The sequence below is a fragment of the Eriocheir sinensis genome, chromosome 16 (genome assembly GCF_024679095.1).
Source record: "Eriocheir sinensis breed Jianghai 21 chromosome 16, ASM2467909v1, whole genome shotgun sequence".
Lineage (NCBI taxonomy): Eukaryota > Metazoa > Arthropoda > Malacostraca > Decapoda > Varunidae > Eriocheir > Eriocheir sinensis.
The window spans coordinates 17,758,846-17,779,160 of NC_066524.1; the positions used below are offsets into that span (position 1 = coordinate 17,758,846).

The 20,315-nt window shown below is 42.3% G+C and overlaps 1 protein-coding gene across 1 annotated transcript in view; it reads right to left on the bottom strand.

The window, feature by feature from the left end:
• Positions 1-20,315, bottom strand: part of LOC126999169 (neurofascin-like) — a 111,366-nt gene that overhangs the window by 51,395 nt on the left and 39,656 nt on the right. Inside the window, exon 8 of the mRNA XM_050861497.1 lies at positions 10,475-10,605. Within this exon, the coding sequence (XP_050717454.1) occupies positions 10,475-10,605 (131 nt within the window). The remainder of the gene's footprint in view (positions 1-10,474; positions 10,606-20,315) is intronic.

Consider the following 20,315-nt stretch of genomic DNA (forward strand, 5'->3'; position numbering starts at 1 on the left):
ATGTTGGTGTTGAAAGTGGCGTTGGGTGACGAGACTTTAACATGTGGGTGATACTGTTGGTCGTAGTGAAAATGGGAAGGATATCGTCACCTTCGTAAGCAAACCGCCTAAGTCAATATTTTCTACTTTACAGGAAATAGGAAAAGAACTGACATTATCTCATTTGGCTTAATATTTAGGCAGAAATGAAAAGGCCAATTCTAGAACGCTCAAGCCCTGAATGACGAAGGCAACTATACCAAGACGGGCGTCACGTGTTAAAAAATGATGTAGACAAAAACCTGGAAATCGCTGAAAAATGACTTAGGCGATTATTTTATGAGGGTGACGAATATGGCGTTAAGAGGTCCTGATGGGGTAGGTGGTGGTGCTTGAGATGGGATGCGTGGGAAAAAGAAAATGGTAATGGGAGGTATTAAGAGGCGCTGGTGATGGAGATTTACAAGTAAGACTAACAGGTAAAGATAAAGAGGAGGAGATGCTGGTAATAGGAGTTACAGAAAGTACTGTTAATAGTGTGGGTGGTGTTGGTGGTTGGGTGTGACGATCTTGAGAGGGCGGAAGAAAAGCCTGGGAGGTTTTAAGCATCTGACGAGCAAGAAACGAGGAGCTAAAGAGGAGATGCTGGTAATATGAGAGTTACAGAAAGTACTGTTGATAGTGTGGGTCGTGGTGTTGGTGGCTGGGTGTGACGATCTTGAGAGGGCGGAAGAAAAGCCTGGGAGGTTTTAAGCATCTGACGAGCAAGAAACGAGGAGGTAAAGAGGAGGAGATGCTGGTAATATGAGAGTTAAAGGAAGTACTGTTGATAGTGTGGGTGGTGGTGTTTGTGGCTGGGTGTGACGATCTTGAGAGGGCGGAAGAAAAGCCTGGGAAGTTTTAAGCATTTGACGAGCAAGAAACGAGGAGATAAAGATGAGGAGATGCTGGTAATATGAGAGTTAAAGGAAGTACTGTTAATAGTGTGGGTGGTGTTTGTGGCTGGGTGTGACGATCTTGAGAGGGCGGAAAAAAAAGAACGGATAGTGTTAAGCATCTGACGAGCAAGAAACGAGGAGGTAAAGAGGAGGAGATGATAGTAATATGAGAGTTAAAGGAAGTACTGTTGATAGTGTGGGTGGTGTTTGTGGCTGGGTGTGACGATCTTGAGAGGGCGGAAAAAAAAGAACGGATAGTGTTAAGCATTTGGCGGGCACGAAACGATGTGATTTTAGAGACCAAACGACTGATTTATGTTTGAGACCATGCTTCTTTTTTATGTTAGAGACCGTATGGCTGCTTTATACCCAGAGTCCGTGTGATCGAGTACCAGGTTTGTATTTAGGCTTAAGGGGGACGGCGTAATGGTGGCAAGTCTGGGCGGCTTAAAAGGTCTGGGGAAAAATTTCAATTCACGCTGATGGAAAAAGTTGAAGTGACGCCACCTCATATGACTTAGTTGATGCGGAGTGATCGAGAGGGAAGAAGTGGACGAGGAGGAAGGGAAGGGTGGAGGTGGGAATGTGGAAGGGGGGGACGGATCTCGAGTAGGTGCTAGGCGAGAAGTGATGGAGAGGATAGGAGTGATGGGAGAGGAGAGGCGAGGGAAGAAGAGAAGGTTTGGGAGAAGGGAGATGGAGAGATGGGAGAAGAATGGGAAGGTTCGTGAGGAAAGGGGGAGGAGGAAGAGGAGAAGAGGATAGGGATGGGGGAAGAGAAGGAGAAAGATGAAGAAAATATATGGGAAAGAAGGAGGAGGAAGAGGAGGAGGGGGAGAAGAGGAAAAAATAGAGGATGAGGGGGTTTAAAAAAATAGGAGGCTGGCGGCGAGTTACCAAAAGTGGAAACGAAATGGAGGTTCCGGATCGGTAAACTTAAATATATTCCGTCAAGGAGGGAGTCCATCTCACGGTATTGGGAGGGAACTTGTAAATTCACGTGCGGAACCGACCATTTCATTTCTGCAGCATGGACTTGGCCGGGCCGGGATTTGATACTTTTTTCAACTTTATTTCGCATTCCCCTTCGAACCACTATGCGGCTGGGGTGTTCTCCCTCTCCCTCTCCCTCTCCCTCTCTGTGTGCTTTCCTGTGTGCGTGTAGATGAAAAACAGGGCAGGAATGTTAGAAAATAGCAAAATGATGAGTAAAATGCGTCTATGGTGGTCTCTGTGTTTCCCGGTGCATGTATAAATAGGAAACAGGGCGGGGATGCAAAATAAAAGGCAGAATAATGAGCAAAATGTGTCTATGGTGTTTTCTCTATTTTCCCTTGCATATATAGATAGAAAACAAGGCGAGCATGCAAAATAATAAGCAAAACGATAAATAAAATGCATATATGGTGTTCTTTATCTGTTTTCCTGTCCTTGTATAGATGGAAAACAGAGAAGGAATGAATAAGGAAAGTAAAATGCGTCTATGGTGCTCGCTTTGTTTTCCTGTGCAATGTATAGATATGAAACAGGGCGAGCATGCAAAATAATATGGGCGGAGAGTGAGCTTCGCGGTCACCACACAACATTAATCATCTCCTAATCCACCCTTCCTTCCCCTCGCGTCTCGTCCAAGTCCCGCATCTCATCCTAAAAACGAATTCATAGAGAGAGAGAGATAGAAAAGAAATCCCCTTATCAAGCTTAACGATCATTAAATAGAGCCTGTCCGCCCCTTCCCGCCGAGGCCAATATGGAAAGCACACACGCATCGCACAGTGTCCCTACCTGGCGGACCATCATTATACTCATTCACCCTTTCCGTTCCACCCCACGAGCCCGGGAAGGTAAAAGGAAGGGAAGGTAGGGAATCATATATTTACTGAATTTACCTCACGCTCCCCTCTGTCCTCTCGTCCCCTTCCATAACGGGAATAAAGACCAAAGCACACATTTACTTTAATACTCGGCCCCACACCCAGTTTACGCTCCTGTAGAATTCCATGCGGCAACCCCCTCCGGCTGCCGCTGTTCCCCCCTCCCTTCTCTGCGTGCATGTTCGGCGCGGGGCTTTTTGATAACGGGGATGGTAAACAAAGTCCTCTCATGCTAGAAATCAAAGCTGATGTTAATAAAAGCTTCCCTATTTCCGGCCTTTCACTAAATAGGTTGGGACATACAATCGTCCCTCTGTTAGGGTGCAATAGTTTTCTTCCCCATTAAAAAAAGACAAACCACATCGATATGCAAAGAGAAATCACTGTCTATATCAAAACAACTGTCATTCATGTATCTACGCTCGTAAAAACACACCAAACGCCTTGGACTTCAGATATTATACTCTTTTTAGTTTCATAAAGATTCAAAACATTATCTTGCATAAACCAAGTCACATTTACTCTGTCATAACATTACTTGCATTCCTATCTCCTTACGCTGTGACATTAACCCATTCTTTTAAGCTACACAAACATCCTTTCATGTAGCACCTCTGTAGCACGTAATAAAACAACTAGATTTAACTACACTTGCATCTTCCCTTGTATCACTTCTGTAACTAATTAAATTTTACTACACTGGCACTCCCTCTTGCCGCACCTCTGTAGCACATCTGGAACTAATTAGATTTCTTTCCTGGCACTCTTGTCTCTGTCTGGCAGCGACTCGCGGGTAACACTTCTATTCCACATATCTTTTCAGCTTTTGGTCTCTCAGCTTTCACCCTAAAAATAGCTCTCCCATTCTCATTGTCGTTCGTTTCCATGGACTTACGGTCTTAGAACATCAAACAATGCAAGTCGTAACCATTCTCCCGTTCCCATTACCGCACGTTCCCATACACACACATTTTTAGAATAGCGGACATTCACTCTCCGTCAGTGTGTTAGCCAGGGGCGTCGGGCTCTCGGTAACGCAACAAGAGTCATCCTTTGCCGTCGCTGGTATAAAGGATACGCCATTAGCCGGGCACAATGGACGCCCTTGTCACACTCTCGCGCCTGTGTCCACCTGGGGTACCTGCCGCCTCGACTAACACGTTACCTGCATCTAGTCACGCTCTCACGCTTTACCTGCAGCTCTCGCCAATGGATCACCTGGCCGCACTCTTAACTCGTCACTTGCACACACACGCTTACTCATTCCCTAAATTCACTCTCTCACTCGTCGCCTAAACTCACTCACTTGTCACCTGAATTCACTCTCTTATATATCACCTGTACCTACTCACACCTGTATTCACACTAACTCGTTACCTGTAAAAAAACACTTCCATTACTGAATAAATTAAGAAACATGGAATTTTTAACATCAGTAATTGCATGAATCAATATCAGAATGCGAAGTTATGTGGACGTGTGCAAGAAGAACGAAGAAAAGCACTCGTGTTGATGGCAGGGACTGGTCGGCTGTCACAGGTGCGGAGGTGAAGGTATTCCGTTCCTTGTCGGCAGGTGTGCGTGTGTGGGTACCTGTGCGTGACGCGTGTGCGGAACAGGTACGGCAAGGAGACGTCTGTGCTGTCTTCCCTACACGCATACGTTGACATTCTCACACAAACACACACACACACACACACACACACACACACACACACACACACACACACACACACACACACACATACATACATTTTCACACGCGCACATACACATTCTCACACATACACATATACACACGCACATACTCTCACACGTACACGGATACTCTCTCTCTCACACACACACACACACACACACACACACACACACACATGCACGCATGCATACACCAGCGAAGGAATATTGTGCAGGCATCTTGTTAGTATAAACATGCACACATGAATGCACTTACATACATGAGTGCGCGCGCGCGCTCACACACACACACACACACACACACACACACACACACACACACACACACACACACACACACACACACATTGCCTGTTCTTGTGCTAAATGATGTGTGGCATAATTTTTCATGGAAAATTTAATTTAACAAATATAAATTAGTTTCCACTGTTGATATATATATTTTTTAAATCTAAACACGCCCCCCACCCCCACACACACACACACAGAGGTATCAAAACTTTCCATTGTTTGGGGATTTAAAAGACCAAAGCAGTTTTTTCATCGTATAGAAAAATGTATATTTCTTATCATTACGCCGAGGGGTCCTTTTGTGTATAATCCTTAATTTTTCTATTGACCGATATTTCTTAGGGAAATTTATAGAGGCGTATATCACGTATAAATTTAGAATTAATCGCTTAATCAATCGCGGGTGAAATATTTCCGTCCCACGGCCTCGTGCCAGGGACCAATGAGAGACCGAGCAGCAGAACACACAAGACACGCGGCCGTTAAGGGAGACAACACACCCAGCCACGCCGCAGTAGCCGGGGGAATATTTATTAAGCAACGTGAGATTAGAGATAATTAGACAAGATTGTAGACTAGATAATATTGGAGCCGCCGAGCTTAGTAAATTAGAGCCCCGCTGCCACTCTATATCGCGGCCTTTAATAACACAGCGATAAACTCCTGGCCGCGGGATGCATGGCGTTCGGGGCGGCCTTGTCATTAGGGCTGAGGAGTGTTCTGTGTGCTGGTGGCGGTGGAGACAGTGGCAGCGGCGGCGTGGGCGTGAGGGTGGTACAGCGGTGTGGGCGGCGGCGGTGGAGGCGGAAACTTTGGCGGTGGCGGCGGTAGAGAATGTGGCTTAGCAATTCCTTTCTTATTATTATTTTAACAGTAAAGGTAGAAACTCGAGGGCAAAAGTATATGGAAACAAAAAGGCACGCTAATCACCGGTCCTAAAGAAAAAAGAAGTATAGATTAGTGTCCAAAAAGAGTGATCAGTTTCGGGAGGAGAGGTGTCTTGATACTCCACTCTTAAAGAAGGTCAAGTTGTAGGCACGAGGAGATACAGACGCTCGTTCAGCCTGTCTCAGTCTCGCCAGTCTGAATACAGTATAATTAAGAGAGAAGCTACGCGTATTATTAACGTTTTCTACTGAGCGAACTGCCGGAGATTCAGCGGCTCAAGGTGATAAGGAAAGTGTCCATGCCAGTTTTTCATTTTAGTCTTTGTGGGATTATGTTGTGGGGTAAAGAAGGAACGACAGGAGGATTAAGAGTATTAGTGATGGAGTTATTATTTTTATTTTTATTGTTATTATTATTATCATTATTAAAGTATTAGTAGTATTAGTAATAGGAGGAGGAGGAAAAGGAGTAGTAGTATTGTTGGTATTAGCATTAGTATTAGTATTATCATTATTATTAAAGGAGAAGTAGTCGTAGTGTTAGTAATAGTGGTGGTAGTAATAGTAATCTTGACAGCAGAAGTATCATCACCATCACCACCATCACCATCACCAGGTAGTCAAGCAGGGCGCGCCTCACACAACAAGACAGACAGCGCCACGCAGCAAACACAGGTGGTCATCACGGGAAATGAATTAGCGAGTGCCAGGCAAAGCGTTTTCTTCTGGCCGGGTAATCGTATCACGGCAACAACAACACAAAGAACAAAAATAACTGTCCTAATACTGTGGTTGATGTTCATAAAAAAGGCGATACAGTTTTCTTTGTATTTTCCGTTTTGTTTTTGTCACGGTGAATGTATAAACCAAGATCTTATACGTCTTAAGATCTTGGCATAAACTAAACTGTATTATTGCTTATTCATTCTCTATTCCTATTATTTCTTTTTTGCCGTCTTATTTCTTTCCCTCAGTAATATGATAAGCCGAAAACACCTAAAACCATGTCATGAATAGCGTACGAGACTCACGCCAGAATAGTGAGAATGCAAGACAGTCCTCAGTCCACGCATGGCTGAGGAGGGGAAGGGAGGGCAGAGGCGGAGAGGATGGGTAGGGAAAGGAGGCAAGGGGTTTGAGGTCGTTGCTGTGTGCTGTGTAACGCCCGGCCGCCAGCACCGCCGCGATGCACAGCAAATACACAGCGGCGGCGCCCGAGTTTGTGTGCTTATGAAATTTGCATATCATGTCTCTCACTCTTGTTGCGCTGCTTCAAGTTGGCCTGTTTTGAGTGTTGTCGTTTTGCCTCTTGCTTCTCACTGCTGTCGCTATGCCTTCATCTTCTCTACTTCAACCACATATACTTCCACACTTCTTTATTGTCAGCCACTTCTCTTATGGTCATTCTTCACTATAACCGACATACAAACTGCCAGAATGTGACTAATCTCTTCATTCACTACTTTAACAACTCCTTTTCTTCATCTGTTCTGTTATTTTTTTTTATCTTCGATCGATTCTATTTCTTTCTATTGTCATCATCACCTTGACCATCAACCTCGACAACAAAACAAATCCTTCAGCCATTCCCTTCTTGCTCTTTACTCTCCTCATCTTTCCTTTTTCCCATTTCTCTTCACTCTCTTTTCTTTATACCGTTTCTGACACCATGAACCATAATAACACAAATCTTACATCCACTCTTCCTACTCTTTACTCTCCTCCGTCTCCCTTTTCCCATCTCTCTTCTCGTTCCTTTATACCGTTTCTGACACCATGAACCATAACAACACAAATCATACATCCACTCTCTTCCTACTCTTTACTCTCCTCCGTGTCCCTTTTCCCATCTCTCTTCTCGTTCCTTTATACCGTTACTGACACCATCGCCATAACCGTGACCACCACCACCTCCACCGCGACAAATCCCTGACGAATGGCTTCATATCACCGTCAGGGCGAGACAGGGTGGAGGTAACTCTCACACCGAACGACGCACTAGACTCGTGAAAAAAGAACGGCAGTGCTCGCTTTAAGAGCCACTGCGACTAGCTACTTGCGCTTTTACAGATATTCCTACTGTTGCTGTCACATTCACTTCGTAATATCAGAGCATAAAGGGACTAGATAACGGCGTGGCGAGTGGTGGTAGTGATTGTGGACTGAGTATGACTGCTTTCACACTTGCTCTCACCATTACCACCAAGCCAAACCAGTATTACCAGACCCACAATGACAGGTTTCCGGGCTCACCACAGAGGGTATGATGACAGGGTTGTGTTGGTGGCGTTGGTGGTGGTGTTGGTGTTACAATGAGACTCTTACTGCTTTTAAAACCAATTACCAATATCAGTGCATAAGGAAAAGAGATAGCGATGCGTATGACGGTGGTTATGATAGCGGTGTTAGTGGAGGTCGTGATTGTGGATAGAGGATAGAAGATAAAAGGCAGCAGAGAAGAGGATAACAGTGAAGAAGGGGAGGATAGAGGAGCATAAAGATGGGAAATGATAGAGAATAGAGAAGTGTAAAGAAGGTTAAAACAAAGCAAAAACACGGGTAGACTAGAATTGAGTACAGAAGGAAAGAAAGAGATAACAGAATGGGGGGGGATGAAGTGGAGATAAGAAGTGACATTACAGAAGAGTAAAGGAATAAACAAGAAGAATAGGTAAGGATAGACGGGAGTAACGAAGGGAAAGATAAACTAAGATAGAAGGAGATAGTGAAAAGAATGTCAAGAGTAAAGAAAGGATAAATAGAGAGAAACGAGAGGAAGGATTAAAGGAAGCAAAGAAGGAAGAAAAAAACAAAAGATAAAGAATGAAAGGAAAGTGAAAAAAGAATAGTGGCTAGGCGATAACTTACACAAATGCTTTCACTATTGACGAAAGAGAGACCAGACAGACGTGGGCAGACATTAGTAATAGTGGTGAAGGTGGTGTTCGTAGTAATGATATGTTAGTGGTGTTGTTGATGGTGGTGATGGTGGTGATGGTAGTGTGCGGGCGCAACGTAACAATGGGACACACAGGTACACTGCCGCTTTTATCTCACCTGTGCAATAATTAATGAGTCGTGTCTGCTCTGATTATCGCCCCGTGACTTAATGATGGCTATTGAGCGGGTGCCGGCCATTCTTCACGCCCCCGCCACGCACCGACACACACTAACGTAGAGGAATATCGACGTTCATGTGTGTGTGTGTGTGTGTGTGTGTGTGTGTGTGTGTAAGAGAGAGAGGGAAAGAAAAAAAAGAGAACGGGAGAGATAGGAAGGTAAATATATGAAGAGAGAAGGAAAAAATAAAGAGAAATAGACATTCAGAGAAAAAGAGGGAGAGGGAGAGGAGTCGTAGTAAAATGTGACTGACTTTTTCCGTAGACTTTTACACATATAATTGTTTTCACGGATAAAAATATGGAGACGAAAAGAGGAGAAATGTATATAATAAACAGTTACAAAGATATGAGATAGATAGATTGATAGATACGTAGATAGACATATAGATAGCGTTTTTACTTTTATTATCGCCTGGAGAATTTCGCGTTCTGTGTCGCCAAATACACAAACTTATCAACAAGTGTGGAATTCGACATATTTGACAGTCGACACCTTTATCAACAACAACAATAAGAACCAGAAGTTTGAAAGTGACGCAGAAACTTCACTGTCGCTGCAAGAGACCTCGATTTTCAACTCCCTCCAAACTTACTACGACAAACCAAATGCGGATGACCGAGAGAGAGAAAAAACTCCGACCCCACTGATGGAGCAAAACTACCCTGACTCAGCTGACGACTTACCTGTGAAAAAACAAACACCTGTGCTTCGCTAAATTATTCACCGCCTCTTGATGTTTTTACCATGTCTCCCTGCATCATTTATCCGCCACGCTGACTCCTGTTTGCCTTGTACCTTTAAGAATGTTATAGTATATTGATTGTTTTTTGAGGATCACGGGCCCTGAGCTGTGTTTGAGGCGTAATGTGTTGTGTTTTATTAGGTTTTGTTGTGTTGTTATTTTGTGTTGCGCTTTTTGCCCTGACGATTTGTGTTGAGTGTGTATATGCGAGTATATGGAGGTGTGTTTGTATCTGTGTTTGTGTTCTGGTCGTTAGTGTTTTGGGTGTTTGTGCGCCTCTCTGTGTGTGTGTGTATGTGTGTTTGGGTTCGTGTTATGAGTGGTTATGTGTGCTACAGCCCACCGTTAGCGACATAAACAAACACAAACACCGAAATATGAATTAATAACCAGATTAGCGCCAACAATTGACTTATTTTATTCCGCGCGGATCATGTGCAGGTAACGCGTTCAAGAGCGGCGGGCTTCCGGGGCGTAACTCGATAGATCACACAAACATCGAATAGACAAATGCACAAATGAATAAATGTCATTGAAATCAAGCCGCCAGTACCACCACCACCACCACCACACTGTTACTACTACTACTACTGCTACTAGTACTACTACTCCTACTACTACTTACTACTACTACTACTACTGCTACTACTACTACTACTACACTACCACCACCACCGATAAGAAATGACAAAATAATATATAAACTAATATCAACTCTGAAATACACGATACACTAGGAATAAATAAAAAAAACACTAAATACAGCAAAACACGATATAGAAAAAAATAATAAATGAACAAAAAAAAAACGATAAACAGAAAAAAAGTAAACATGATAAAACAAATAACAAACGAACAAACACAAGACCTCACAAGCACAGGTACGATTATTAAGGTATACAGGCATAATTAAGGAACACAGGTAGGCGGTCAGGTACTCACGTTGTGGCTCCAGGTAACCTTGTGGGGCGGCGGCTTGGCGATGGCCGAACACTCGAAGTACAGGTCGTCCCCTTCCTTGATGTTGTCGGCCTCCAAGGTGCGTCCGAGGGAGACACTGAGCTTGGGCGCGTCTGTGAGGAGGAAAAGGAGGAGGAGGAGGAGGAAGGAGAAGAAGAAGAATGAGGAGGAGGGGGAGAAAGAAATGTCGACGCGTTAGATAGATTCCGATATCATTTGAATACATAAACTTTGCTATTTGATTCTCTTGCCGACCTTGAGAGTTTAAATGGCTCTTCATATTTGATTTATACAGCCACTAAGAGAGAAATTAATAATGCTGAAGGATATTAAACTAAATTCACAAGCTTAATAGACAAATTGGTGACATCTCGAGTACGTCAGTAGTTTCAACACACACACACACACACACACACACACACACACACACCTACTGATGGTCACTGTCAGCAAAATCGAAGGACATTAAAGGAAACCGATGGAGGTGTTGATAGTGTGTTTCGTTTTGTTACCTCCTTACTTTAAAACGATGAACGAAGAGCTCTGAAATACGAGGAAATAAGACGAATTCTTATTTGCTACGAAAACTAAAAGAAATGTAGCAGTAAGTGAAAGCCGTTTGTGTTAGTTTTGTACGAATATATAATAGTTTTTTACGTGTCTTCTTTTAAACGAGGAAGAGCTCTTAAATACAAGATAATAAGACGAATATTCTTTGCTACGAAAACTGAAGGAAGTGTGACGGTAAATAATAGACGTTTGTGTTAGTTTAGTACGAAGATAGAATAGCTTGGTGATGTGAAAGGTTGTGTAAGAAGGTATATTGTGTATATTTTTTGCCTCCTGTCTGTAAAACGACGAAACACTCTGAAATAAACATATATAAGACGAATTCTTTGCTATGAAAACTATAAAAAAAAACAAGAATGAATTACAGACGTTTGCGACTTTAGTACAATGAAATATAATAGAAGACAGAATCCGGTGATGTTGAATGTTGTGGAAGACGGTATATTTGTGTTGCCGGAAGTGAAGTCGTCGGGAATAGTGAGTCGGAAGGTGATACGACGCAGCGCTTTTGAAGACGATCAATGTGAAAATATCTCAGCTATGTAAAGTTGAATCGGGCGTGTGGCTTCGTTGCCTGTGAATGCGATATCGTTATGCTTTGTGCTAGCTTGTGTGTGTTCGTGTACGTGTGTGTGTGTGTGTGTGTGTGTGTGTGTGTGTGTGTGTGTGTGTGTGTGTGTGAATACCTTTGTAGCCGTGATATTTCAAATTGCGAAATGTTCAGACATGTAATTCGACAAGGATAGCATTGCAGAGATTGATTCATTGAAGTGTCTATTATTTTTTGGACGCGATTAATGAAAAGGTGTAAATGAATGGGTAGATGAAGAACATATATTTCCCAAAAGAACTGAACTTTTAATAGACGGCAAGAAAAAAATAGCCTCTGAGTTTTGAAAAGCTGAGAGAAAACAAAACCAACGAGATTCTACTAAATGAACATGACTAAAATATATGTCATTAGTAAGAAGTGGGGGAAGGAAACACGGCATATGGGCACGGACGTTCATGAAAGAAACACACACACACACACACACACACACACACACACACACACACACACACACACACACACACACAATGGTCCATTAGAAAAGAAAGAGAACTACACGGGAAGTTTTTTCACGGAAAAGTACTGAAAGAAAAAATCGCTGGAAAATATATGCCGGACGGTTTATCACACGAGCCAGCAAGATCAACGATCGCTCAGTACACCCAGAAGGCAGTATTAGTCTGTCTGTGCGCGTGCCTGTTGGCGGCGCGAGTCAGCTGTCCACCTTGCACCTGGATACCGTGGGAAAGATTTATGAAGCGAGCGACATGGAACTCAGAAGCGGAGATTAATGAGAGAGAAAAACGGAAATTTCAATTAAATATGTATAAGAACTCCTCTGTTATGGTTCTGATGAAATGAATAATGGATAATGATGTAGATAAATTTATAAAGAAAATAAGTGGAAAAAGGATACACGAAAAAAATATGACAATGTTAGTTTAGAAACGGAGATAAAGATAAGAATGTTAAAAGATGATTGGCTAAAGTTTATAAATGAATAAACGATAAATGAAGCAGGAATATAAGTCGTAATTTTAGTCTATAAACTCAGGAAGCGGATACGAGCGAAGTAGCAATCCCACGCAGCATCATAACCTTCTCCTCGTCCGCCGTAACGCTCCACCTGGCGGCAATCCCTGTGACTACGCACCCTCACGCCCCATTGCCAGCGCCTGGGCCTCGTAAACTGACACATCCCCTAAAAACGCCTCGCCGGGAGCAGCAGCAGCCGCCCACAAGATTATTGGGTCACCTGACTGCTCAGTAAGTATCCCGCATCACCACTTGGCGCCGCTTTATGGCCGAGGGTCCGTCGATTAATGAGGGGGACGCTGCCATTACCGGAGCGAGACCAGAGGAGGATGAATTTCTGGGGAATGAGATTACCTGTGTGATGAGCAACCAGGTGTAAACGAGGCCCTGTGGGAGACGCAGCTTGTCCCAGGTGTTAAATGATTCACCTCGCCGACCCTCCGCACCTGGCTGGTCGAGGAAAGGTGAGGAGGAGGGAGAGAAGGAGCGAGATACCCGATAATGCATTCCCGCCTCTGGACCAGTCGTCGCGAAACATCTGCCACCTGTATCGAGGCTATTGAGCTCTCGCGTCTCCCTCCGTGGCTGTAATCTTCGCCGGCTTGAGATTTTGGTCGCGTCTTTCAAGGGTTTGCATGAGTGAGTGTAGCTAGTGGACCATCGCATCGCAGAAAACTCGTGGCTGCAACAAAGGACCTCTAGTGCGTATCTGGAACAAGACGACCTCACCGAAATGTGTACAGGATCGGAAGGAGTGTGTTTAACTGTGTGTTGGAGTATCGGCGAGCCTTGTGTGTGTTTAAGTGTTTTGCGCAGTGAGTTTCCGTGTGTTTATGTGTAGCCATTTTTGTGTTTGCCTGTGTGTGTGTGTGTGTGTGTGTGTGTGTGTGTGTGTGTGTGTGTGTTTTCGGGCGTGTGTGTGTTTGGGTACGACTGAGGAATGGGGTCCGACGTTAGGCGAGGTTTCGTGTTCTATAAAATTGTTAATGCGATTGGTAATAATGTTTCGTTGTGCATCACTTAATTTTTGGTCAGTGTGTCTGGCGTGCGTGCGATTACATTTCCATTTCCATCAAGTGTGGATGTGATTACAATTTCTATCGAGTTTATCGTTCATATAACTAAGCTGCTGTCATTTTGTGTAGCATTTTTCACATTGTTCGAACTACACGCCGTCAATGAGACCAATCCTCTTTTCCTACGTTGCTACAGAAGGTTTTTTGAGTCTATTTATGTAGTCCTTGATTAGATTAGTCGTGGGGCGCCTCTGTCCAATGTTCGTAAGGAGAAATACATTACGAAAGGTTTTCCAGTAAGTTTTCCGTGACCAAAAACATATCAGGCAGTTTCATTAAGTTTCCATGGAGTATTATTGCTTAATTTTCGCACCATAAGCCTTGCCTCTCCAATGTTTGTACGGTAAAGCAGACTAAGTTAAAAGTTCTCAGTCACTCGAAACTCAGACAATAGCAAATTCCATTAAGTTTCCATAGTATTCGCGTCATCCTTCTTGCATTAAATCGTCATAAATCAATACAACGTTCTCCCTTATATTCTAGGATCTTCTTTTCCCTTATATTCTCACACATTTATACAATCTTCTCCATTAATATTCTCGTGACTTTCCTTGACATTTGATCATCACAAATAACACAACCTCCTCCCATACTTTCCAGAACCCACCGTGCTATTAGACCACCACGCATTCACACAATCCTAGCCATTAATATTCTTGCGATCCTCCTAACCATTAGATAATCCCAAACAACAACCTTCTCCCCTTACTTTCCCGAATCCACCTTGCCATTACATCACCACCCAGTAACACAACAATCTCCATTAGTTTCCCCGTGATCCTCCTTCCATTAGATAATCCCAAACACCAACCTTCTCCAATACATTTTCGCCGGTTCACCTTGCCATTAGATCGACTCGCATTAATACAATCACCCTCCTTAAAGTTCGGGATTATACGACGCAGAAAATTAAGCGGAAATTGTCATCGTTCTAAATTCGAGGAAAGTAGCTCCGGCCGCGCTCTCCGGAAATTATACAGTGGTTGATGGGTTGGGTCGCGTGGCTGTGTTTACCGCTGACTTACAGAAATTGTCGAGAGTTACAGTTACGTCCTCCTTCCGCGTAGTGAGAGCATCAGCGCTGACGAACGGGGTTTTACCGGGCACGAAGGAACGCAAGCACATGTTATATTTACCCGGCCATGTCAGTATGTATATATAGTTTTGCACCAGGAAGATAAAGCATATATTATTTCTTGACCCAGGTTGTTAAATATGCAAATGAATTAGTTTTGCACCAGGGAAAGAAAGAACGTGTTATTTTTTTGCGGGGTGATGTAAATAAATAGATAGATAAGTTAGTGTCGTAGCAAGTGTTAGTAAATATATAGTTTTGCACGAGGAAAAGAAAGGCCAAGTTATTCTTCTCTGGCGATGTTGGTAAATAGATAAATGGATTAGTGTTGCACCAGAGAGAGCACTTGTTATTCTCACGGGCGATGTTGGTGAATATGTTAATGAATTAGTTTTGCACGAGTTAAAAAAACACATGTTATTTTCTTTGTCTGTTAGGAAGTCTGTGAGTGAATGAGCTGAATATATATAGTAGATATAAAGTTTTGCACGAGGGAAAGAAAGCTCTTGTTGTTTTTCTTAGGGCGATGTCAGTGTATATATAGATTAATTAGTTTTGCAGCAGAGAAAGATAGCACGCTTTATTTTCCCCTGGCGATCTCAGTATATATATAAATCAATTAGTTTTGCACCAGGGAAAAGACACGTTATATGCTCTGGCGATGTTAGTAAATAGCTGGATTGTTTTGCACCTGTAAAAGAAAAAAACATGATATTTTTCTCGGGTCCATGTTAGTAAATATATGAACATACGTTTATATATTAAAAAAGGATAAAGAAATATGTACTTAGGAAAGAAAGAACATTTTTCTCTTGTTAAATATTAGTAGCCATATGAATGAATTAGTTTTGTAAATGAGAAAAGAAAAACGTTATTCATCGGGGTGTGTAATTAAATAAGTAAATAAACATACGTATAAATTTAAGAATGATAAAAAATAAAATATATACATAGGCTGGAACGGACGTTATTTTATTCGGCTATATACATGAACAAGATAAAAATAAAGGCGTGTATAAACATACTGATAAACAGACAGATAGACAGATAGACAGATTGACGTCATTTCATTCGTGCATAAACGTGAATAGGCAAATAAACAAACTCGTATATGACTAGACCAATACTCAGACAGACAGACAGGCAGATGTATGTTTATTGCAGAGCGTGTCGCATTTTGGAAGTGAATTGAAGAATGTGCTCACAGTTTGCCGAGTCCTGAACAGCGAAGCAAATCAATCCGACTTTTTGTCTTCCTCGAATATTGGGTTTCCAGCGTCGGCAGTGACTCATCTAAATGCTAACGTGTAGTCTGCTTATTCGTGTGTTTCAGAGAGAGAGAGAGAGAGAGAGAGAGAGAGAGAGGGGAGTGATAGTGTTTTTGTGTTAGTAGGTTTAGGTACGGGAGTGAAATGTGACTGTCATGTACCGTAGACTTTTCACGTTATAATTTTCCATGGAGAGGGAGAGGGGGGAGAGGGAGTGTGTTTGTGTGTTAGTAGGTTTAGGTACGGTAGTGAAATTTGACTCATGTACCGTAGATTTTTCACATTATAATTTTGCATGCATATAAAAACGAAATGGAAGGAAAGATATACAGAAAAATAGATACAGAGAGAGAGAGAGAGAGAGAGAGAGAGAGAGAGAGAGAGAGAGAGAGAGAGAGAGAGAGTGTACAATAACACGAACACTCACAAAGAAAATATGCACGAATAGAAAGATAATTGAAAAGGAAACAAAATATATTGGAAGAAGGAAGCACGGAGAGAGAGGCAAAGTGTTAGAGTGTGTGTGTGTGTGTGTGTGTGTGTGTGTGTGTGTGTGTGTGTGTGTCCAATCGTACCTGTGCTTTCATATCTCCAATAATTACCAAGTTAATTTTCAGGTGAACCCAATACATGCCAAATACCGTACATTCCCTTCCCATTTATCATCCCTCCCACCTATTCCTCCCCTCCCACCTATCCCTCCTCTTCTCCTCCTCTTCCTCTTTGCTTTAAACTCTCCAGGAAATAATAATTGGCCGACATGTTGTATATTTTGGGTACAAGTGGAAATTGGAAGGGAAGAGGAAAGAAATGAGAAGGAAGGGATGAAGGAAGAGGGGGAAGAACGAGAAAGAAGGGACGAAGGGAAAGGAGGAAGGGATGATGAAGAAGGGGAAAGGAAAGGAAAGAAGGAAAGGAGAAGGAGGAAGAGGAAGGAACGAGAAAGAAGTAAGGGAAGGGAAGAAAGGATGAGAAGCAAGATAAACGAGAAAGAAGTAGTGAAGGGTGAGGAGGAAAGGAGGAAATAACGAAGTAAGAGTGAAAGTATACATAAAACAAGATCTCTACCTGTAAGCTTAAAAGTCCAGGTAGGATGAACGTGCCCCGACTCGATGCGCGCTCTCTCTGGGAATGTTTAGTAAAATGTTTAGGATTCAGTGCGGGGATGTTTTAATTGTTGGGTTCTGAAATGCATGTGTGTTTGTGTTAGTTTATATCTGTGTGTGCGTGCGTGTGCGTGTGCGTGTTGTGCAACCATAAACAGCACAAGGAGAACGAGAATACACCTGATGATAATTTAAACGCTAAGGAAAGAAACAGAGGGAAAAAAAGTGAAAGACGAAAAGGCCTAGAAACAAAAAAACGAGAAGCGAAAAAACGAGATAAAAGAAACGAGAGAACCCCTTTTTGTTTTTAGCGTGTGTATGTGTTTGTGTTTTTGAGAGAGGTGTGAACAATGCGCTAATTCATATAACGGGAACGCATTGCACACTCTTGGGATACAATTTCACGCTAGGAAAGGCTTCAAATGTTACCGTGCAAAGCCCTCACACAGCGCTCACTCCCTCTCTGTGTCCGTGCTCTGAGTCTCGGCAAACTTCGACCTCTCTGTCTAGCCTCAGTGTTGGTCTTCAGGCGCCGTCCCTCTTTCACCTGTCGCTTTAATACGTAGTCTGCTTTGACCTTCAATGCATAGACAGGCAAAAAGACACAGATATATATTTAGAAAGAGAGAACGGGATGGAGCATTTGTGTTAGTCTGCTGGCGGCGTCACGCTCACATCACTTACTCTAATTCATTGTGAACTTAAATCCTGACAGCATAGACAGATAAACTGAAAGATAGATACAGAAACAGAGGTAAAAAGAGAGGTAGGAATAGAGCATAAGTGTTATTTAGTCATTTTAAAAACATAGTCTGCTAACCCTGAATGCATAAAGATAGATAGATGAATAGATAGATAGATAAAAAGATAGATAGATATAGACGTAGATATACAGAGAGTGAAGTTAGAGAGTAGTGTTTAAACCTTGAAAGCATGATATGTAGATTTATATATAGAGAGTGAATGAGAAAAAGAACGAGAGGGAAAGAATGCGAAAGAGAGCGAGGCCGAGAGAGAGAGAGAGAGAGAGAGAGAGAGAGAGAGAGAGAGAGAGAGAGAGAGAGAGAGAGAGAGAGTGTGTGTGTGGAATGCGTTTGCTAAGAATACTTTGTCCACGATATTGACTCGGGTTTAAGTAGAGGTTTGTGCTCGATAGGTTATTTATTTTCTTTATGCCAGAGGAAGTTTATATACGCAATGAATTTTTTACGGCATGTCCAATCTGATTTTCTCTCTCTGTTTGCTGGTCCTCACTTTGTACGCATATTTTAGCCTCACAGTGTTCTTTAATAATGTCAAGTGTTTTAGGAGTAATTTTTCTTGTTCTGTCGAGCGAGATGGAACGAAAGAAGGAAGGGAAAGGATAAAAGGAGGAGGTAGAAAACGAGTAGGAAGTGAGGAAAGGCGAGGAGAAAAGGAGGAGGAGGAGGGGAAAGGAATGAGAAGGATGAGGAGGTGGGGGGAAAGGAACGAGAGAAAAGGAAGGAAGGAAGGGAAAGGAGAAGAGGAGGTTGAATAGGAAGGGGGGAAGGAATGAGAAGGAAGGGAGGAAGGGTAAAGAGAAAAGGATTAGGAAGAGGGGGGAAGGGAACGAGAGAGATGGAAAAAATGAAGGGAAAGGAGAAGAGGAGGAGGAGGAGTATTAAAGGGGAAAGGAACGGGAAGGAAGGGAGGAAGGATGATGAGGGAGGAAAGGAGGAAAGGGAGAGTGAAAGTGACCGTAAAACCTCCCTCCTTCCTGGCTCTCACCTTCGTTTTGTCGAATGTGATTTTTTCTCCTGTTTGCTGGCTCTCACTGTGTATATATATTTGACCTCCATATTGGTTCGTTAATAATTTCTAGTGTTTTCTGAGTATATTTCTTAGCATCAACGAGGTTATGTTTTACTGTATTTGGATCACCTTCGTTACGTGGAATGTGATAAATTTTCTTATTCTGTTTGCTTGTTCTCACTGCCAATGTTTATTTTATTTCCCCTCCTCCAATGTTCTGTAATAATTTATAATATTTTCTGAGTATTTTTCTAGTGTCAACGTATTTGGCAACCACCTTCGTTATGTGGAATGCGTCTTTTTTGATTATGTTTGCTGGTCATCACTCTGTATGTATATTTTAACCTTACGCTGTTCTTTAAATATTTCTAGTACTTTCTGAGTATTTTCTAGTATGAACCAGCTCATGTTAGACAGTATTTGGCTATCACCTTCGTTATGTGGAATGCGTTTTATTTCATTATGTTTGTTGGCCATCAGTCTGTATGTATATTTTAACCTTACCCTGTTCTTTAATAATTTCCAATGTTTTCTAAGTATTTTTCTAGTATCAACCAGATCATGTTATTCACAGGTAAATCAGTGTATAAACGCGGCTACACTTTTCCAACCTTTGTTTTATTCATCATAATATAATTGGCTTTCTACACATTTCTCCCGCATTACTTATTCACAGGTAGATCGATGCAGTCACTCCCCTTAGTAAATTATCCTGACCTTTACCACCGTTTTATTTTGTTTTCCTTTTCGTTTTATTGAGCTGACCTTTGATTGGTATTTACTTATTTGTGGCAAGAGAATCCGATATATGAAAAAAAAGAAAACCTTACCAGAAGTATACCGATTTGTACTTGCGTGTGTTTTTGTGGATTCTAAGCTTCTGTTTGATGTGAGATTTACCTTTAGTTCTCACCTTTAACCAACTACACTTTTCATGTCATATTACTCACAGTTATATCCTGTTCTTACTTCTTTTCAAATACACCTTTCTCTTCCTTATTTGTACCCATAACCTTACCTTCAACCTTACCTGTCCTCCATCTGTAATTCTCCTATGCCCTTTGGTCGTAAGCGTACCTATGTTTAAGCTCACCTGTTCCCTAACAAGCAGCTTACCTTTGAACCTCAGCACACATCAAAGCTTCGTCCTCTCATCCATAGCTTATTTTTTAACAGCTTAAGGCAAATGTGTTCTGTTCCTCACGTTTTCCATCCCTTTCCTCTCTCAGGTTTTACTCTGCTCTTCCTTTCCTCGAGTTCTTTTTATTCTTCTCTTGCATTCACTTTCCTGCTTCTGCTTGTATTTTTCTCGTTTTTGTCTTCCCCTTCCGCTTCTGTCCATCTCTTTTTCCTGACATCTTTCACTC